This window comes from Chelmon rostratus, chromosome 5, assembly GCF_017976325.1.
Source record: "Chelmon rostratus isolate fCheRos1 chromosome 5, fCheRos1.pri, whole genome shotgun sequence".
Lineage (NCBI taxonomy): Eukaryota > Metazoa > Chordata > Actinopteri > Chaetodontiformes > Chaetodontidae > Chelmon > Chelmon rostratus.
In genome coordinates, this window is record NC_055662.1 from 18,977,779 (window position 1) to 19,000,590 (window position 22,812).

The 22,812-nt window shown below is 41.6% G+C and overlaps 2 protein-coding genes across 4 annotated transcripts in view; both read right to left on the reverse strand.

The window, feature by feature from the left end:
- ccser1 (coiled-coil serine-rich protein 1) overlaps positions 1–13,914 on the reverse strand; it is a 119,150-nt gene extending 105,236 nt beyond the window's left edge. Inside the window, exons 1-4 of one of the 2 annotated variants that reach the window (XM_041937733.1) lie at positions 13,738–13,914; positions 6,211–7,225; positions 5,019–5,436; positions 1,537–1,721 (exon numbers count right to left, since the gene is read on the reverse strand). In XM_041937733.1, coding sequence (XP_041793667.1) covers positions 1,537–1,721; positions 5,019–5,436; positions 6,211–7,200 — 1,593 coding nt within the window. In that variant the 5' untranslated portion in view covers positions 7,201–7,225; positions 13,738–13,914. Of the gene's footprint in view, positions 1–1,536; positions 1,722–5,018; positions 5,437–6,210; positions 7,226–13,727 lie in introns of both variants that reach the window. The other variant, XM_041937732.1, reaches the window with a different exon arrangement.
- A 1,151-nt stretch (positions 13,915–15,065) lies between these two features.
- Positions 15,066–22,812, reverse strand: part of trim36 (tripartite motif containing 36) — a 34,295-nt gene continuing 26,548 nt past the window's right edge. For both annotated transcript variants that reach the window (XM_041936815.1, XM_041936816.1), the window contains exons 9-13: positions 22,522–22,639; positions 22,214–22,419; positions 19,706–19,889; positions 19,149–19,262; positions 15,066–18,464 (exon numbers count right to left, since the gene is read on the reverse strand). In XM_041936815.1, coding sequence (XP_041792749.1) covers positions 18,095–18,464; positions 19,149–19,262; positions 19,706–19,889; positions 22,214–22,419; positions 22,522–22,639 — 992 coding nt within the window. In that variant the 3' untranslated portion in view covers positions 15,066–18,094. The remainder of the gene's footprint in view (positions 18,465–19,148; positions 19,263–19,705; positions 19,890–22,213; positions 22,420–22,521; positions 22,640–22,812) is intronic.

Here is a 22,812-nt window from a genome sequence, read left to right on the forward strand (position 1 = left end):
AGTGAAAATTAAAAGCAATACTTTTGTGAATCAAAGCTGCACAATACCATCCAGTGCACTGTGGTCGGTTTTGCCCAGGGGGTACCAGAGCACCTCTCGTATTTACATGGCCAGAGGCATGGGGGACTTGGTGAGATTAGAAAGGATCCCTTATCATACAGTACATTATAAGGGAATTTGTTAGCAGCTGGTTATAATTGCGGACAATTACAGCGGCAATTTGGCGATCCAGTGTTGAGTCAGGAAATTAATAGTATTGTCCTGGATGTGCAGAACTGTTAAAGTTAAGGGCAGATGGTGTCTCTTTTTAAGATGGATTCAAGTTTGTGAAAGTATGCATCTGTGTGTAATTATGCACAAATCCCAAATGTGTAGTCACTTTATAAATACCATTATGCAATGCTTTATTTTTGACACTATTCTGCTCCACACCTTACCTCCCAGCACAAACTGTTCAGTGCCAGTCCACTTTTAAAGGCATCATTCTAGTCACACCATCAGTCACTTTAGGGTTAGGAGTATTGTGACACTGAAATTAACAGTGTGTTATGAACAATATCTGATTTGAGATGTTAGCAGGAACTGAATATTATTCAGTATTACTCAGTATTAAGGTCAGCTTAATATTCTGCATGCTATGAATGTTTGCACAGCAAACATTGTACATTAAAGAACGCAACTGAAATACTTAGAAACAGCGACACGACAAACAAGAAGCTCCTGTATGTACATTTCACCCTGATGACAGAAAGCACAGAAAGACACACACAAGTGCAGACAAAGACCCTTACACATGAATATGGCTTTTGTCCCCAATTGGACAAGCCTTCCCTGAGACTTTAGACTGAAATCTGTCCCAGAACGTAGGCTATGTCTAAAACACACCAACAAAGAAACATACATAGAGAAACAAACATGCTCTCCAACGAAGCTACCAAAGGTAAAGATGGATGGTGTGGCTATCCTTCTCACTTGTTTTTTTCTGTCTTGGACAGATTAATTTTCTCTCCTATAGTTTTATTTCCTTTATTAAGTAGGGCAAATTTATTACAGCCATGTAACTGCACAGCAATGGATATCCATCGGTCATTTTTATCTCTATTTTTATTCCATTTCTTTTTTCTATTCTAATTCATTTTCATATTCCTCTTCATCATGTCTTTAAATATTGTTGAAATGTATTTATTTCCCTTTTGTAAAGTACTTTCATTTGCGTCTTGAGAGGGTTTTATATAAATAAACTTGACTTGCTCTGCCTTGCCTTGCTGTGGGGACTTGGAGAGGAGGAAGTGCCCACACTAAGCTATTTAGTCGAGCTAACTACATGTGATTGTGTGAGTGTGTGTGTCTAGGGCCCAGTTATGCTTTACCTAAACAACTTAATTACAATGCAAACTGTTACACACACACGCCCACACACCGAGCATGACCTAAATTTTGTAAAATAATCCATTTAGATGATCAACTTCAACGGCACACACAAGAGAAAATCACACCGACACATGTACACACAAAGAGATAGAGCTCAGGACCTACCAGACTCCCCAGTTTGGATGATGAGGAGTTGTTTCTGTGTTTGAGCAGACCACATCCTTCCATGCCCGGGGCATCTCTGTGGTTTCCATGGATACGAGGCCCACCAGCCCCCTCAGACGAGGAGCGCAGACGTCTTTCCATCCGCATCACCTCATGATAGGGGCTGACACTGCTACACAGAGAGGCTAGAGGGAATCAAGAAGTACACAAAAAGTGATAGAGAGAAAAAATTAATAAAGGTGAAACTGTTGTAACAGTGATTCCACAGCCAACTGGTAGCAGTCAGCCCTATTTCCTGTAGGAAAATGTGTTGTTTGTTTTTATTAAACTCAATGACAAAGCAGCTACTTCTTATTCAGCATTATTCAGCATTAAAGTTAAATCTGTTATGAAGCTCTTTAGTCATACTGATTTTGGTCAAATGGTATTTATACCTGTTTTGTATGAATCACATTGCTCTGAGCACCACAGAGCTTGCTATGCAACAATAAAAGTGCATAATGAATAAGATTTCAGGGGCAATACTCCTCAGTCAGACAAACAGGAGATTGCTATAATTGCTCTTTTTTGATCTACTAACAGATCAACACATCCTCTCATTGAGCAACATGCTATAAAACATTTTCTGAAGACAGCACTTCATAGTCTCTTCCACTTATACACACATTAACACACGCACACACACACATTCATACACAGTTTCCGATCTGTGTATGTGTGTGTCGCCTTTCTTGTCTTTGTTCTAGTGTGCTTGTCAAAAATGAGCATGGATATTCGCAGTTTGGGCTTCGCACTGCAAAACAAACCTCTGCAGAAGACCCATGATCACCTCTGCAGAAGACCCATAATCACCATGTCTCCAACCATTTTACTAGAGGTTCAGACCATTTCAACCAGAAAGGAAAATCAGACCTACAACACATGGGAGCCCACATACCAGAGGCTAGTGACACTGTTTACCAAAATGAATATTTTAAAACTGTTGTTGCAGAGTCCAACAGACAAGCTCGACTGTTATCTCTGTAGTCTGTCAGTAGCTACCAATGCCTGGAAGCTAAAATTTCTGTATAAATCAAAATTCAGCACATATTGCAACAAACTGTGTGTGTGTGTGTTTGCAATCTGACATTAGGCCACTGATTCCACACTAAGTTACTGCTAGCAGGTGATTATGCAGTCATGCCAACTTTAAAATACACAACAGCACACATCGTACAGTTACATCAGTCCCAGTTACAGTTTATACAGCAGGATGAGATCAAACTGAGCATTTCAACTAGAACTCATACTTCCTGCAGCAATATCTGTGCTGGAATGTGTATAAATGGAATTGTAATCCTTGTTATTTTGTTGAATACTTTGACTATGATAGTGCTATGCTTGCCAGCAGAGCATAAATAAAGTGACATGTCTCTATCGACACTATGCAATTATCAGTTGCAGCAACTAAACTCTGATTCCTAATTACATGGTTACTTAGTGAAACCATAAATTTGCTAACACCCCTCATGAATTTGAATGCTCAATCTTTTCCTGAAAGGATAATAAACTCAGCCAGAATTTCATGATTTCCAGTGTTTGATCCAAGCGACAACCTTCAGGGCTGAAAATGAAGCCAACACGTTAGTGCCAAAAACTGCAGTTCCTCAAAGTTCCTGGCCACTTGAGGCTACCACCAAAAACAAGTCAGTCCCCACAGACCCTGGCATTAAAATGCCCCACTTTACAACCGAAACAAACATGTTTACAGCCTGGTATGAAAAATGTTTTTGTCTCCTAATAGCTTATTTCCCTGTTCATGACAACTGTGCAGGGGGTGAATTTTTATATAACTCAACTTGTTTAAATTATATTAAAGCTTAAAGTTATGCATAACGATGGACATGGCTACTTTCTAGCTGGCAGGTTTCTGCAACCAGGCTTCTTTTGGCCTGTCTCAGCCACCCACGCAGCACCTCTTTGCCTATTTTTGGACTGGTGGAGTCAGGTGCTGCCAAGATGGCGACAGCCAGAGCCACCATCACTGTGCTTCTCAATGGCTCTTCAAAAACCTGCAGGTGACTACATCCATGTTTTATACAGTCTACTGTCTGAGTAAAGTGTGCCATGATGTAAACAACTGTTGGAAAGTAGAGCAATGGACTGCAGCCTTATGGAGATTTTTTTTGTTTTGTTTCCAGAGAAGCAATATGTTATAGCCGCTGTCGAAGAAGTGAGGAGGACAGTGACAAATCTTTGGTCATAGAATACATTTTCAGTTTGACACACACGCTTTGTCTTCTGTCATCCCACAACTGGCACTGATTTATTAGACTGAGGCATTTCTTCAGAATAACTGTCTGATTTGCTACTAGTAGGAGGAGTGACAGCTACAAGAGTGAAGTTGTAAAGGATATTTGTCGAAACACTGTTGACTTTTACCAAACGATGAATCACTAAATAATTTTGAAGAGAAACCATTTAGTAGTTTTCACTAATCAAGTGGAAACAAGCTGAGTGAGACACAAATATGACAACACTTTGATTGTTATTAGGCCAGTTTGCATCACCTCCACGTAACGGTTTCCTGTGGGAATCTGTTAGAGAGGCTTGCTAATGAACTCCCACAGATTTTCATTTGCTATGTTGTTCACACTTGTGCAGTCGTGCATGAGGAGGTAATAAAAAAAAAAAAAAAAACAACACTGAAGGAGCAGGAGCGTGGTTTCACTTCAACCACCAAATAAATAACTTTCGAATTTTGGTAGAGATTATTGCGAATTTATTTGAAGAATATACAGATAACAGTGACATATCATGATATGGGTGATATCATATTTATGAATAAACACTACCAAACATATCACCGTTTGTTGTGTCAAAATGTAGAGTTTACAGGACTGCAGTGAGGCAGCACTGTACACAGTGATTTTCTTGATGTTTGATTAATTCATTACTTCATTAAATTCATATACAGTATAACTTTAGATATAACCCTTGGGAAAATATCAACATGTCCTCTGTTCCTCTTTAAACCACACAATGTAATTAATTTTTATGATAAATGTACTCATGCAATTCATATAAAAGTGAGCGGATGTGTAACCAAAGAAAGCATAACTTATGTGTCATACTAGCAAGCAACAGGCTACATATGTATGCAAACAAATCTAACTGCATGGCAAGAAGTCAATAGTGTTGCTGCCTTTGAGATGACATACCTGGTCAACAATTTCACGAAGCCCCCATCACAAAAGAATGTCAAACAAGCATTGCATTGCAGCTCCCATTGAGCACTGCTGTATGATATTTGAGTCAAGTCAGTTTTGTTTATAAAGCCCAGAAAATGCCTGAATGGGCTTTACAATCTGTACAGCATACAACAACCTCTGTCGTCGAAAGTGTATGTGTGTGTGTGTGTGTTTGTGTGTGTGTGTGTGTGTTTGTGTGTGTCTGCCTGTAAATCTGTGATCAACCAGATAGTGTTTGCATGAGTTTCATACCTGCATGTGGTTTCCTCAAGTGAGAGGACCTGGGTTCGTGACAGCCACAGAAGCTTCCTCTTTCTTGAACAGAGAGCGTGTTTCTTGCCCTCCTTTCCGATTGCTCTGGGTTAGAGTGGCAACCCTCGCTGCGCACCACGCACGCCTCGCTCTCACTTGTGGTCTCTGTGTGGTAACCTGCCTTCCTCTCCTCGACCATCTCCTTCCTCTGCTCGGCTGACACCTCTTCCCTCGCTTCCTTTCTCTCCTCCTCCCGCTCCCTCCTCTCTTCCAGTGATTGCTCCTGCAGAGGTAGGCAGGGTACAGCGGTCTCGGGCTCCGAGAGGGAAATGGCAGTCTCGTAGTCGGTGTTGTTGGCTGTGCTGGTGTCGGGGAGTAAAGGTTTCTCAGTGCTGGATTGGGCTGGAGTGAAGAAAACCTGTGGAGAGGACACTTCCTTGTGTAAAAACAGAGCAACAGCACTTTAAAATGTTACATTCAAATCCAACGACTGTGAATTTCAATAAGGCTAAAAGCAGTTTAGAGAAAGAAGAGCCTGCTTTAGAACTCATTTAGTAGGTGGTTATTTGTGTCCTCAGGCAGCAGTGCGCATGTTTAGATAACACAGTCATACAGTATTTACTCTTCAATGGACTAAGTAGAGAGCTTTGTCTTTGCAACTGCTACAGTGGGTAAATGGTTTCCTTCCTGGCGTTCCCTCCTTGACCAGGAAATAAAATAAAATAAATTCTTTGAAGAAAGAAAAGTTGTGAGGCACAAAGGTGTGAAATGTGGAGAGCAGTTTGCAGACATGCGTAGGTTTTATTTTTCATGCCTTAGCTCTTTCAATAAAAGGACTTTTCATGCCCAGTGCTCAATTTTTATGCTACATTTCACAGGTTCCACACAGTGGTCATAAATATTCCTCTTTTATGGGTTTCGTTCTTGACATCCAAGGGCACCTGTAGTTGTACTGTCTGTTCCTGAAGCACTAATACTGACATCTTTTCACAAATAATTTCCTGTTAGAACAAGCAAAAAGATTTATTGTTCGGATAATTTAGTATGCTTATCAAAACGAAAGACATCCTGTTACAGTGTGATTACAAGCAATCTTTTAACATGAAATGAGCTGTGTGTCCATACTGGTGATTTGATTGCAAAGCAACTTCAATGATTCAGAAAGACGGAGCAAAGAGCATAAACAAGTTACCTGAGAGGTAGAAACAGCCACGCTTAAGTTCTCTGGAGCAGGTGGGGGGTCAGGTGGAGCTGTGTCAGTACCCAGCCCAGGCACAGGGGCAGATCCTGGGCCTAAACCAGATCCAGGGCTGGGGGCTGGCAGAGCATCCACCTCGGATACAGAATCCTCCGTGATGGGGATGAACTCTGAAGGGGTGATAGCTGTGGTTCGGTCCTCTGATATCATAGGAGACTGGAGCGAGCTCTCACCACCAGCACCAAGCAGCTCGCCTGGCCATGACTCCGGGGTGACCCCTCCTGCCCCTGGAGTGATGGTGGTGGAGCTTGGAGGTTCCAGATTCACTTCTGGAGGTCTGTGGTGATCGGAGGTCCGGGAGAAGCGGTGGTGAGCTGAGAAAGATTTGGGCAGCAGCTGTTTCTTCTGGCGTGAAGACCGTTTGTTGGTATTACTGCCAGCACTGTAGTCATCGAGGAACCCAGAGTCGTCACCCTCATTGGCCCCTGAGCCACTGATGCAGTTTATAAAGACATTTCGATTGGCTGTGGAGGAGGATGAGGAACCATTCTCAAAATCCTCGGTCTGAGAGCGTGTGATTTTCTTCTTGTGGCTGCCGAAACCGAATGAGTGACGTGACTTGGGGCGTACACCACCTTCACTGAATCCTGTTGACAATGACGTTGTTATTGTCTGCTGGTTATTTCCGTTTGAGTCCGTGCCCTGGGTGAGCGGAGGTGTGAGGTTTAGGTTTATAGGCTGGACACGTGGTTCACTGTTCCGTTTAGCTGTGAAGCTGAGAGACGGAGTGCGGAAAAGGCTGCGGCGCTTCCCGGTGCTGCCAGAGCTGGAGTTGGTGCTGGAGGGGGATGAGCTGTGGACGCCATTTCCCACTCCGCCTGAAGACGGAGAGGAGGGGAGAGACTCCTGCCTCTTACTGCTGCTGCGGCGGAAGATCGGCAGGCGCGACACAAGCGTGGAACGGCGTGAGCCTGATTCACCCATCTAGATGCTGAGGCAGAGGGGAACTCTGAGGGAACAAACAAACATAAAACGTCATTTAACGTACGTAACTTGCATCAACATAGATTCACATTCAGCATGTACCCAAACAAAATCCTGGCCATTAAGAGTTTCACATCCTGCTGTTGGTAAGTGATAAAGCACTCGATTATTGTGACAACCACAAATTCAAGGTTCAATGATTTCTCATTCTACAAGACAGTAGTTTTACACAACACAAGACAAACAATTATTTTATGGTGGAGTGCAGAGGGTGAGTTGACGAGTCTCAGCCTGAGGAAAGAAGCTGCTCTGCTGTGGTACAGCAGAGGACATTTCAGTAGATAGCAGCAAAGTGAAATCTGAATTCTAAATCAACATTTGAATACAGCCTGGTATTTCTGCACAGTCGCAGATGAACATTAGGCTACAGTAATATGATTTGTATTATACTACATGTAGATTCAGATTTTGGTGTTGGCTGCACAGGATTGTTTCTTACTCATGTGATCCAGATTCCAATAACTCCAGAGTGTCCAAACGTCCAAAACGTATTGAAAAAACATAAATGTTCTCATTTCCAAACTTCACATGCTTTCATCTATTGAGATATTTAGCTTCAGTGCATATTTGTTGGCATCTAACCTTTTCTAAGAGCAATCTAACAGCACCATGAATTACATTTTTAAACCAACAATAACAAAAAAATCTGTTTCGGTTTACTAATTTAATCTGATGAATCACTTTATTCAAATTAAGGGTTGCTCAAGGATTTTCTCCTTTTTTTTAAAGTGATGGTATAATAAAATATGACAGACATTTTGAGCTAAATTCAAAAGCTCCAATAGCTTTGAATGCAAAAGAAAAATGACATTCGGCACAGCCCAAGTGAACAGGCAGTGGCTGGGGTGGGTATTGCCTTTTAATATCCTTTGTGCTCTGTGCACCTTACCGATATCACTGATGCCAAGAACTTGGCGTGGGCCTTCTTAAGTTTCCTTCAGAAGTGCAGCCATTTCTGAGCTTTCTTCACCTTTCTATACAAATTCAGATGACCATGACAGGTTCTCTGTGATGGAACAGCGCGTAGTATTTTATACTAGTTTTAAAAAATCAAAACAAGGAGCTTCAACACACGGACTGTTTGAAGTGAGAAATCGTATATTAAGAGATCACATTTCCCACGCTCAGTGAGTCAGTTACTGCTGCATCTTTATCCTGCAGATGCTTCTGTTGCAAATGGTGTCATATGTTACTTTTGTTATTCAGGCATTTGTAGTACACATGTAAACAAAAACAGTGAGGTTCACCCTGCTGCTGCTGCTAGACTCCCTGTGAAGTTTCTGTGATGAAAACATTTCAAAATACAACAGTCTGAAATTTTTAAGAAGCAAAACAGAAACTAATTTCCTTTTTTTAATAGATATAAACTGTGACCTGAAAATATCCAGCATACTGAAGATGCTTAGCTGAGGTGCAGTTCTGTTTCTGGTACATCCATACATGGTAAAAATAAAGATAAGGCTAATGTTATCACAAGGATGTGAAAGGTCACAGAGGCTGAATTTGTCATTCAATCAACTTGTATTCTGACATATTCTACTAAAAAAGAGACATCGCAGTTATTTTTTATATTTATGCTGAAGTGAAACAACATGATCTGTAACAAAACACAACATTTAGACAGGTACACAGGGCTTATGCTTATCCAAACATTGTACGTTCTAGATCAGTCTTAATCTGATGTAAATCAAGTGTGTAATGCATGTGACTACTGCAGGTATGAGACCTGGAGGGGTGACTTCTGTTGAACGAGGCCCATATTACAATTAACATTTATCTGACAGCTGAGACGTGAAGAGACAGAGCCGACCCACAGGGACAGCGAGAGGGACAGAGAAAGGGGAAGACAGTGAAGGCAGACTACTAATTATTCATGTGTTTGCAGTGGTTCTCACCACTCATACATACAAGTGCTGATTCTGACACAGCCATTTACTCTGAGTTTCCAAGAATTTTGTGTACGAATTGCTTAAATCGGTTACCGACTTTTTGAAAGCAAAACATGAAAAAAAAGGCAAAAGGCAAAGTGGGAGATTATCATCTTACACAAAAAGTTCCATGATAGAAGAGAATCTCTGATAAAAGACATTAATCATCTGGCCTGTGGCTCAGCTACAGTAGGAATATTAACTACCCTCTCAATGACATTGTCTCTCCCTGACAGTAAAAAAGCGAGAGTGTCAGAATACGACATTGTGCCTCATGTATTCTTCATTTCCGAAGGTCTCACAACAATTTCACTATCTGAAAGCCTTAGTAAACACTCTGCATGCAGGACTATTGTCTCACTGCTTGTAAGAACTAACCAAGGTTCTATGCAATTCCATGAAATTCATTTCGGTAAATACTCACATTTTCATTGTTTTCTGCCATTAATTAGCCTAACAGTGACTATGTAGTCCTCGTAACGTTGAAGACGCTGCCTCTGTTAGAGCTACTGAAGTGTTTTGTTTTCGATCTCTGTGTAATAAGCTTACATTAACACCCTTTACTGAAGTGGCTTAGGAGTGTGCCACCTCCTTGAAAGTAAATTTGATCAGGTTCTAAATACACAGTGAGGCAGTTTCTATTTTCATACCGAGTTACTGCACTGTAACATATGAAAAGGTCCACAAATATTATCAAAAAGGTCAATGCGGTTACAGTAATGACATAGTAAACACTGCAATGAGACACACGCACATAACAAAACGCTGCTACGCTTTGCTCTGTCTGTCCTGGATCACTTGAAGCTGCCTGTGCAAGTCAAAACACACTGCAGCTTAGCAAAGCAGCCTTGTCAACACATTTGAGACTTCCCTTTTCGGATGTTTAGTGGTGTTTAGCTTCTTATCACCACACCACCACCATTTGACCAGGTCATAACACTCTGGCCTGGCTCATTAAGCCAAGTTAAGACATCCAACTAATTGGACAGAAATTTAATCAGACTGAAAACATGTGTTATTTACCTTATATATCAGGATATGAAAACCCGTGGTCTCTAGATGCCAGGCCTTGTGAGTAGTGAAATGTCAGAAGGATACATGCTCACATTACTCTAATGGACATACAAACAAATGTATATGGCATTTTGGCACTGTACATAACCTAATGCAGCTACGTCACTACTTCATGCCATACCTCAACATGAATCTGCCCAGGATAGAGCTTACAAAAAGAGGTAGAGGACAAGTAAAACTACACAGATGCAGGAGTTTACTACCTCACTGCACAAGAAGTGAGACTACCTGTGTTAGAGAAGAGCAAAACTCAGTTCCTCTTCCCTTTGTTCTATACTGCAGTTAGTGACAGTGCTGCTGAGTTGAATAACAAAGTATAGAGCAAACACAAAGTGATTTGCTGTGTGTTTGCCTGACTTCCATTTGAATGTGGACTTAACTGAAATAAATTAAGCACATTCAGGGAGGACGAGACAAATATATTTCTAAAATTTACAGATACTGGCGGCAGGTATCTAGAGTGCTTCATTTTCTGAAGGAAGTTGAAGGAACTGTGCACATTCAAAATGATAAAATGCTAACCAAACGAATGCTGCTAAAATAATGGGTAAACAACACAATCCCAATCAGCACCGATATGTGGTGCAGCTTTGGCCAAATACCAACTTAAAAAGAGTTGTTGTTAATATTATCAGCAATTGTGCAGTACAATCATACTGATGATTATAGAGTTATTTTTCTAACTCAAGCACAGCCTGTTGCAGGGCTGCTCAATTATGGAAAAAATCATCCTCACAATTATTTTGGGAAATACTGAGATCACGATTATTTAGCACAATTATTCACTGATTTTGGAAACATCCTGCATTTAATAAACTTTCAAAAAATACTTAATATGTGTCTTAAGTTGTTTTTATTTGGCATTTAAAATCCGTTTTGAGGTACCATAACAGCACAGGCAGACGTGCATCAAAATCCAAGCTGCAGCTGGATTGATCAAGTTTGCACAAACAAGGGCTCACTAGACAAAGTGAACTGAACTTAACTTGCCTGGCTGAGAGTGAGTTTGGGCTTTCAAGGAGCGTTGTAAAGGAAAGGAGTTTACAACACAGGACATACGTAGAGCATCATTGCAAAACAGAATGCAGCACAATAATTGTCTGTCTGTTTTGTATCTCGATTATCTTGTTTTCATGACCACTGGAAGCCAAAAATGTAATTGAAAATAAAATTCAATTAGTCGGACCGAGTCCTATGCTGTTGCAATGCACATACAACAAACAAAATATGTTGGTAATAGATTGTTTTGAATTCAGCAGCTCTAGGAGTTCAGGGGAGCCTCCTGCCATGCCGCTAATGATCACAACATATGCCAAATAAACCGGCTTAGCTTGAAGTCTTTTTCCCTGCGCTGCTGTGTAGTTGGCATTGTCGTATCAACACACTCCACAGCCTGAGCCCACACAAGTTATATAATAAACCAAATTCCCATCTCCAGGCAATTTTACACTGATACATGATTACATGTCAGTTTGAAAGAATTAAAGGTGTGTATGGGGTAGGAATAGCAGGGTGTTTCCTATAAAACAGGTTCTTGATGGGATCTTTTTCACAACAATATCCACATTAAATGCAACGCCATAATCTTCTACTACATGTAATGGAAGATTAGGTAACACTGATACACATTGTACTGACTGAATACAGAAAATAATATGCTTCATACAAACTGGATAATGATATTGTATCTTGAGATTACTCTAAATGCTACACAGTGGCTCAATCATAGACTCTGTAAGTTTAAGTATTCATTTAGCCCGGGGGCATTTGCTTTTAGAGGCTGTTTATTTTCTTAGAAGGAGTTAGCTGGTTTTCCATGATGGTGTGGATGACATCATCAAAACTGAATCTCCCAGGGTACTTTGGCAGCTCACCTGGTAAAGTGTGTGCCCAGCAGCCCAGGTTTAATCCAACACTTCGCCATTTGCTAATGCACCCCCCCCCTCTCTCCCCCCTTCCCGTCTATCTGTAATAGCTCAAAAAATAATATATAAAAACCTAAAACAGTATTTTAGGTAGAATACTGCTACATTGAGACATGTGTAGATAACGTGGTAATATATATGGTACATCAGCTGAATGAAATTTACACAGGAATTTTGAGGAAAACAATATTACAATAATATGGATATGATGACCAAACAGCTGTTCATTTAATTCAAGACTACAACATTAAGATATCTGAGGAAATGAAAATTAAAAGGCCAGAAAATACAAAAATAAGATACATGTAAGTCTGCATATTAAACTAAGCAAATTCCAAAAATGTTTTATCATTTATCATCTTGACACTGTATGTGTTAACTATGAAATCTATTACAGCAAAGAGCTCAATGCAATGCAGCTGAAGAAAACACATGCAAATACACAAAACACAAGCAAAACACAAGCTAGGACTTTGACAACACATACGTCACATTGAGAAATCCATGCTGCAGATAAATAAAAGAAAACAAGCAAACTGAGAAGAACAATCACCAGTCTGACAACACATACATAGAGAAACATGCAGCAAACTGGAAAACACAAGCAGATACAGAAATGCTGGAACAGATTAACACAAAAAACCCAACAGACTCAACAACTACAACCAATTCAACAGGACACTGTTGGATGCACTACTGAGTTCTCAGAAACCATATTGCAGATGGCTCATGTTAGTGAAATGAACATTCAATTCACAGGCAGCAGCTCTGATGGACATTCCTGCAGTCAGCTTTCTAACTGCACGCTCCCTCAAAACCTGTATGATAAAACTGCACATTTTAGAGTGACCAGCCCGATGAACACCTGTGCAACAATCCTGCTGTTCAGCCAGATTCTTGATATGCCACACCTGGCAAATAGATGGATCATGTTGACAGAGAAGTACTCACTAACACTGGCTTGTGTGCACAGAAAAGTCTCAAATCTTTTATTGCAACTCGTGAAAAATGGAAGCAAAAGCGAAAGTGTTGCGTTGACGGTTGCAAATATAATGACAGCTAGCGCCTGGAGCTTACTCCACGTTTAATGTCCAACGTTACATCTAAATCACAACAAGGCAAGGGCCTTGGCATTTTGTCACTGTGTGCTTACAGTATTACTGCACACACAGTTCATTCTGTCAGGAATTAGCTGTAGCCAGTCACCAGATTATACAGCTATCATGAGCTGAGATGCACACATGTTAATGTAAGCAGCAGTCGCGCGGAGGGACACCAACAACTGTCAAACAGGAACGTCAACAACGCTTTGACGGCTATCGACCTTAAACCCGGACTAGCTAGCTGTGTCCGTCCACTGACAGTCAACCGTTGCGGCTACACTCTGGCGCTAATGGTGCCTACGACATTATGTCAATAAAATGCAGTGCATTGCTTTCTGCAAGCTACAAAGGTCACCGGAGGAAACACAGTAGCAGGCACCGACCGGTGGTTCAGCCGGGCTGGCTAGCAGGCAGCGGGCAGCCGTCAGTTAACGTACCGTACGTTACCTTCAGCGGATTCCCAGGGTCTCTACCGAGGCCGCTCAGTGCGGAAACAGCCGGTTATATCTTCTTTTTGCGGTCATACGACTTATAAAAACCCTACATGAGGACAGCTGGAATCGCACAATGGTACTGAAACCGTACTGAGGTAGCACCGTGTGTTGCACTGACGCCGATATTACACCTCAGTGACGTGGAGTCTCCTTCCCTTCTTCGTCTCTTCCGCGTTGCAACGACAGGCCGCGAGCGTGCACAGCGTGACGTCCCTCCTCCTCCTCCAACCGCTCAGCATCCTTCAGCAGGTGGATGAGCGGACAATTCACTCTCTCTTTGGCGAATATCATCAATAAACCCACCCTGAGGTGTGTCATTAAAATCAATTCTTCCCATCCACAGCCCATTAAATATTAGGATTTTGACTGCTGCCTTGTAGTGAATGGATTTCATATTCACTTTGCTTCCCAAAAATATCTATTTGTTCCCCTTTCGTATGTTAGGATATGCTTTGTTGTAGATAAGATGAACTTGATTGCTCCGACACACAGAAAGTGAAGTATCACTGCAGCCATAAGTAAGATAAAAATAGAAGACTGTAAAATGAAGCATGAAAAAAACAAAATAAAAACTACTTAATGCTATATACCAAACATGCATTTGAAACAAAATTGTTTTTAAAAATGTGATGAAATTAGTCAAAAAATTCAAATCAGGAGGCTGAAGATTAAATGCAAAATTCAATTTTTAAAACATGAAAAAAAAACACTCGTGAAGGACTAAAATCTCCAGAATGCATATAGCAGTTAGCAGTAATAACATCAATATACAAACACAGAATTAGCAAAGGAGTAATTAATTACATATGTTACTGACAGTGTGTAAAGACAGCTCCAGATCTTAAGGAATTCTGTCTAACCTAACCACTCCTGGATGCAAATGTCTAATCCCAAATGTTCCTCAAACACATGAACTAGTGAAAGAAGCTAAAGATTAAGGATTTACAATGCTTCCACAGTGCACAGGTATGTAAATATGGACGATCTGTGTTTAGAGCTCAAATATGCATTGCATGCAAGACATTTCTGAAGTATAAGCATTCTGTAAAGAATAATGGGGCGGGGAAATATTCTACATCTAAGAAGATTAGACTGTTAACTGGCATGAAGTAATGTTTAGAGGTTGTAATTTCTGCCAAAGGAGGTGTTACTTAATGGTACCTAACAGGCTGCCAGAACATGTAAATAAAAGAGCAATTATACATCTGCACAAACGTGTAAACAATATTAAAGAGACAAAATGGATTGAAAAACACACTAGTTTTATTTGACGAAATCCCCACACAGCAAATTAAAAAGTGTAGCGTTCCCAGGAATCAGAGCAAAGAACAACATTTCCACATCTTTACATACAATACATACAGAGACCCACCACTTAGCCTACACACCACATCCGAATCCCCTGGAGGAATCACACAGGGACAAATGCACTGTCACTAATTTAGAATTAAGAAAATTTTGAGTATTGCAGAGGAAAAACAAAACAAGTAGTGTTTAAAATTCACTTTGTATCAAGGAAAAGCCAATTTAAAACCACAAAATAAAATTGTTAACAGTGCATATTGTCTTCATCTATTCTACAAGCCTGTTTAATAATATTGCACACACATCTATGATACACACCTGCAGAGCCAAACAGTCGCTGACATGCTACAGATTTTTAAAGTGCTAGCACAGAATTAGATTAAGAGCCAGCCTGCAAAATATTTGGTTCTAGGTTCATCACTGAAAAGCAGGCTAGGATGCATTTTAATTCAAAATCAGATGTGTATATGTTGAGATTACAAGCCTTTTTTTTAAAATCAGATTTCTATAACTACATACTACTGTGCTGTGGCCCCGAGCAGAACAAAACCAATACAAGAAAACCACCTTAAAAACCAAAAAACCAACATTCAGCTGTATGTTCTGTAATTAAAAGGGATACATTCTGTGATGGAAATAAAACCTTTAACCTGCCCTGCCAATACATAAATGCATAGACGTGTTTTAAAGACGCTGAAACAGTCAGTTTTCAAATACAGGAATCAGGATTCAGGTCTGTGATCTCTGAGGGTCAGAGTGAAACAACGGATGGCGACACCTGTGAGACGAAATATGCGCAAAGTCACAGAAATCCAGTATTTCATTTTGAGACTGCAGAACATGTTGACCAGCTAAATGTAAGAGCATGAGTTTATTAAATGTTTTTAACCCGAAAACAACGAAAAACATGTGTTCCACACTCTATAACAAAACATTTAAACTGACTAATCAAACCAACACCACAAAAAGAAAGAAAAGGTTGTTAGTACCGTTTGAAAAACACTCCCTTAACAAAGGCAGCTGAACAAGGTTACATGTTTACAGTAATTTCCACCAATAGTGATACACATCTCTTTCAAGTTCACAAGCAAACACCGATTGATAACATTTAAGATGTACTTTATTTCACTGAAAATAATATACTCTGGATTAATATGTACATGGAAGTTAAATCAAACATTTTGAAAGACCAGCTTATTATCTGAGAATTAAGAGAAGGCGGAGATATTGAACTGACGGCCACGGACAAAGCTGCAAATCAAACCGAACTCGTTTCTGCGAGGAAAGGTACAGTAGTTAAGGTTTTCCAGGCCTGACGGATAGAGGTAGGTAGCACTAGGCCCCAGTCAGGGCCAGAAACCTGAGAAAACACACACACCGATTACCCTAACCCTCCAGAAATCAAAATATACATGAATGTACACACAAACCCATGTGCAGGCACATTTACAGTATACGTCTATACAAAAACCAAGTGTGGTTGCCAGGACAACAGTCTGTCTGGTGTGCTCTCTTAGACGGGAATATCTGAGCTGATTCAGTCAAAGCCAATAAACCACTTAGGTGTCTGTCTGATAGCCAAACTCACCAGTGATAACTAATTTGCTACACTTCATGCGTCTGCACTGCAAGTAAACGGTGGTTTTGATAGCAAAGGTACTGAACAGTGTGTTTAGTGATAGCACTTTCTGTAGGAACCTGAATAACTGTGTTTTTTGTGTTTTTAAACTGTGTTTAAAGGCTGCTGGAGACAGAGCTGTGTGTTGCACTTCGGACAGCACCAGAACCAACACGCTTTGGTTGTTAGTGACTTTGCAGCTGTCAAACTGATGTTGACTACAAGTACACGGTCTTCTGGTACCCGGCTGGTTTTGTGATGTTGAAAGTCACATTCAGTGCTGTGCAAACAGTGAGAGGCTTTTAAATCCAAGTAACTACTCCAGGATTCATGTTTACGTCAGCAAAAAGTGAGCGTCATTGTGAGACATCGATGTGCTGATTATGTCGGCAACACGTAAAGTGAAGAAGCTAACTAGGTAGTGATCAAAACGTGATGATTGTGAAGTTTATCATGTGCGAGGCTTCTTTCATCATATTGTGCAAAAACAGCTCAACAAAAACTGTGACGAGGGAGGAAAAGTAGTGTTTTTTGTGATAAAGTCAAGAGTAGATAAGTAACAAGTCAGAATGAATACCATTAACTGTTCTAACTTTGACACCAGTGTCTGTGATCAAACTACCTACAGTAAAAATTCACATACAGTATTTATGCTGATAACTATGTCCATAATGCTTGTGCAAAGACACCAACATCTGCTTGCTAGAGCAAACTAAGTGAGCCATTCCCTAAAAAAAAAGGCACAAAGGCACTAGCTTTAAAGTAGCTACAAGGCTCTCTCAGGTCCACCAAGATTACATCTAAACCTATGCTGCTACATTTAGACAAAGAGTTACAGAAAGGAGTCAAAGGAACAAAGATCACCCAATAATTAATACACACAAAATAATCTATAAACATAAACCCGGCAAAAGAGGAAGTGTAAGTGTAAGCTCGAAGGCGTTTCATGTTAAAACAATAAAGATTTAAAGTAGCTGCGGATTAACATTGCAGCCAATTCCACTACAATACCAGCTGATCATAGCTGGCAATTAAAACCAGGTCAAATACAATTAACAGATACAGAGACTTTGGTATGCAGAGAAGACCTTTCACATACCATACACCAGCCTCTGAAGACCTTTGTATGTGGACACTAATATTCAGTGTCATGCTCTTGTGTGTGGGTCATACATTATACATGCCAATTCTAAACAGGCCAGTCTATGGCAGAGATCCCATTTTCACATTTAGGACCAAGGACCCTGATCGCATCCGCCATATCTGACCTTCAGAAAAATATTTTGGATTGTACTCCATCACCCTGTCAATAAAACTTGCTCTTTCCAGAGCGTGCCAAAGATTAAATAGATGCAGGTCCTATTGCATCATCACAGGCCATCCCTCCTCAGAAGGTCAGTCTCTTGGCGGTGGTGAACTCTTCCAGCTGAACTTTGCCGCTGCCCATGAGGCCAAAAGCCGGATACATTGTTCCTGAACAATCCACCTGCCTCTCATAAAGGCACCTCATGGTGTCGGCATCGTAAAAATACACCCGGCATGCGTCGTAATCGAGACATACGCCCAAGCGCTGCGGCAAGGGAAGGACGCGGTTGCCGGGGTCACCGGGCGGTGCGCTTGCCGTGGAAACGGAGGAGGATGAAGAAGCCTTGGGGATGAAGAGTTTGCCCATGCCCAGGGTGAGGAGGGTGAAGGGCTGGGAGAGCTCGTAGCATGTGTCCTCACTGCCGCTGTCATGGCCGCTATCATGGTCATACCTGGTGAAAGAAAGAAGAAGAAGAACTGGGGGGTGAGATGGGGACAGAGACATGAGTTTTTAAGCTTACATCAAAGCCAGAGTCAATATCATGTGCAAAAGAGAAAGCAGAGTGATTATCTCTGCCACAATTCACAGTGATACGATTGGTCGATGTAGTTTGATAGAAAGAAAATAGTTTCTACATGAAAGTGCTCACAACAGTGTAGATGGATAAGTAGCACAACAAGTAAGACGGGATTTTAGGGTGAACCGTCCCTTTAACGTTAATATTAATATGTTTTTTGTTTTTTTGCTCTATTCCTCTCAAACAAGGGCTTCTCAAGTATTTTCTTCAGAAAAAAAATGCATGCTCAACCTTCTGATGACTAGGTGCATTATGAAATTGCCATAGAATTCGAATGTATTTGCGTAAATAATGTGTTCCTTTACATGCTTTTCCACGAGCTGATCCAGTGAGAAAGGCAGGCTTTGTCTGTGAGTAAGCTCTTTACGAGTTTATACTGGTTCTCTTACATCACAGGATTAGGTATGACTCAAACACACTTATCACTGCTCGCGTCTGTGTGTGTATGTAAAGATAAACATGATTTGTACAAGTTAGTCTCACCAAATGTTTAGTGATTGTGGAGGCATTGTAATTGATAGCGGTGTGTTGCATACGGAGGCATGTGCATGCGCTTACCGTGGGCTGCTGGTATCTCTGGGATTGTGAAACCATTCAAGCAGCTTTGAGTCAGAGGCCACTCCGACTTTTACCATGTAGGAGTACGGTTCCACCTTGAAGGCCCAATAGTGTCTGCAGAACAAACAGAGCAATTACATCTTTTTACTGCAGAGCCGTGAATTCTGACCCAATGATCCTCATTTTCTGCTTTGTCCCCAAACATCCCCGGTGCAAAAATCTCCTCCCAGTGATTAATGAAACATCACTCTTTCTGAAGGGAGGAGGACAGAGATGGAGCAGAAATGACAGTTTAATAATCCTACCACCTTGTGCTCGAAAATAAGGTTCCATCTTTGCTCCCTCTCTCTTGAATATTTTATATCCAGACAGCCCGAGATATTGATAGTCTAAAGAGTGCCACTAAGCTTCCACATTGTGTGCTGCGCTTCCTCTGTGTGCCTGTGTCTTCTATCGAGGCTCACTGCGCTACAGTAATTTGTTATGTAGCAAATTAAGGCTCCTGCTGGACACATCTTCTTAGTACAAAGTCCCAGTGTTGTCAGTTTTTGGCATACCTTCCCTGAGAGATGCCTGTGTCCCCAATTATGTAGTCTAGTCCGATGTAGCTGCCCGTCTGCACACGATCTGCTGCTAGGAGGAAGGCCATGCCTGCGACGTTCTCCACAGTGTCCCGTCGCTTGTTTAGAATGAGCCGCTCCGTACTGAAGCCACACTTGTCGCTGAACAGGAAGCCAAAAGCTGTATGTGAAGAGATAGAGGGGGAGCGAGCCACAGGATAGGCAAATGACAGGAGACAAAAGGATAGAAAGGTGGACAGAAAGGAAGAGGAAGGTGGAAAAAAGAGAAAACAACAACACAGAAGAAATTGGGTTCGTGCAAGTGCATAGAACTTGTGCAAAACGCTGTTTAGTCCCTATGTTAGAGAATCAAAGGGTTGGAACTAGGTAGGTGGCAAGAGCTGACACACGAGGGCGCTAGAGCACAATCTTAAGGAGCTACACAAAGACCTACTTACCCACATCATCACACCATGAAAAATAACAGCCTAGTGAAACTCACTAATTTCTTATGTGGAGCTACCATTTATATGTTTCTCATCTGGATACCATAAATGCATTCTATAAATAGTGTATGGGCCAAAGGCCACTGTTAACATAATCCAGGATACATGAAGGCTGGCATGATTATGCCTGTTCACTCAACCATCCCATGCAATATGAGCTCTACGCTGGGGAAGACCAGTTAATTTGCTATTGTTAAGGGAAGTCCCTCTAACAACTAGGTCATGATCATTATAATAATATAAGCCTGCCTTAAGGGTGACCAGACAACAATGCTGCAGTTTTATGTGAAGTTTTGTGGTACAGATGCACGAATACTGACAGCCATCCTGTCAGGCTAAACTGCCTCAAATCTAATGAGCAGTCAGCAACATGAGCAGAATTTTGGAACACATACAATTGTATTCTCTAATTATGAGATTTGGACTAAATTGTTTCCGTTTCTGGCACCGGTCATGTGCACTGTTCATCAAAAATAATGGATCAGCTTGGCCGATCTTGTAAGTGCTGCCTTTGAACTGGTTTCATTTTTCAGATGAAAAAGTGGCAGCTACATCCGTGTTGCAAAAGAACCGGCGACATTTGCTTAGTACTGCAAATTGATGCTACCAGTCATTTAATAAGTAGTAAAATGGGGGCAAACATAATTGATGCGGCGTGAAATTAGTCCCAAAGCAGCGATATTTTAATTTCACAGCCAGCAGCACCTGGGACAGAAAACTGTCTCAACCATAACCAGACCTTGAAATCTGCGTGTTCAGTAGCCATGGGCTCAAACCCACAACCAGCATTTAAACATGCTGGTTCCAGGTTAGGCTACTCACAAAATGACTCAACATCAGGAATGACAGTGCTGACAGGCGAAACTCCAAGTGCTTACATGTTGTCATGTCCTTCAAATTTTAAGCAAGGGTACGGCTGAAAAGAAACAGCGTCTGTGACGATCTCTCCTCATGCTGCGTCATGAGTAGCGGTGTGTGCATGTTTCGCCCGCTGCGTTTCACCCTGGCCTGAAATTTCACCTCATTACTGACGCACAGTGAATCCAACTGCTCCGTCTTACACGAGCCAGAGAGCACAGGAATGTGGATGCTCCAATCACAACGCTAATGACAAGGTTTGTGCAGGACACAGCCGTATCAGATCAGGGAGTGACGTGTCATGTATGCATGCGTGCAGCAGGCTGATTTTGATGCAGGCTCCTGCCCCAGGAGGGGAGAGAAAGAAGTGTGTCAGAAGTGACACTGGCAGAAAACGCCTGTGCAAACCCCAGACTTTTACATTCACAGTATGTATAATCAGCACAAGCATGCAAAAGTGAGGCGAGTATAATGATTGCCAAGGAGGATATGAATCAAAGAGACACAGTTCCTCACTGGGAGGATATGATTTGAATTCAACTTCAGCAGATGGTTGGGCGGATGATCGCTTTTAATGAATTCCACCTTGCGTCTGTCAGGCAAGCCAAAAATGTCGGCAACAGATGCAAGTGCAGGTTTCTTTTCCAAGCTGTACGACACAATCCGCTCCCACACACTCAGACAAAAGCTATACTGGTTTCAGCCATCTGAAACGCCGACGGCATCACCATGGTGATGAACTAAAACACCATTGTTGCTTCATTACGTCCGCCGTGCATGCTACAAAATTTAAAAACAGAGAAGCATCTGTCAGCTGATAATCTTCCAAAAATCGAGCCCGATGTAAAACACTCGGAAGTGCTCTAACAGTAAAGGGGATAGAGGAGCTTAGCTGCTGCCTTGGCCAAAAAGAGGCCCAATAACAGGGGGCGGTTCTCCGACACACAGAAGCTTAATCCTCTACATAATAAGTTTTTCAGTTAATGAGAGCGCTTAACATCAACAACAATAACACAGCTTTCATTTCATCTTTAACTTCACCAACATTTTCACGTGACACCTCCCTTTCTCCTATTCCCTTTTCTACTGACTTCCAACTAAAGTACACACGCACACCATGGAGGAAACCTCTCAGGCTTACCAGGTGCAGGTGGTGTGTGGAAGGTGACCTCGGGACTGTAGGGGCTGAACATGGAGTTCCTGCAGCTTCGGACCCTGAAGGCGTACAGGCTGTTAGGGTCCAGGTCACACACCACAGTGCTGGGGCCGTACACCCTGTCCGTCACCCTCCAGACACCACTGTCCTCGCCGTCCTCCTGGGACGGGGACTGGCTCGGGCCTCCGACTCTGGAGAAAAAGATTAGTCAAGTAATTTCTTCCACATCCCTGTGGCTCTACGCAGACCTCCACTCTTCTCTTGCTGTTATTTCTTTGGATGTTTGCACCCACCTGCGGTATTCGAGCATGTGGTGATCAGTTGGTAGGTGGTCATCGGACAGCCTCCAGCAGATTGAGGCCTCGTTATAGACTCTGCTGTTGGACAAGTCAATGAGAGGAGGGTCCGGAACTGGAGAGGGAAGAAAGTGGATGGAGAGAAGAAAAGAAAACCAAGTTAACCAGTTAGTAAAATATAAACCAGGGATGGCAAGACTGTCAACACAGGTCGTCCCCCAGCTGATTATGAGTAAGTAAACAAGTCGACATTGTGTTTTTAGTTGTGTTTGACATGTGTGCAATATG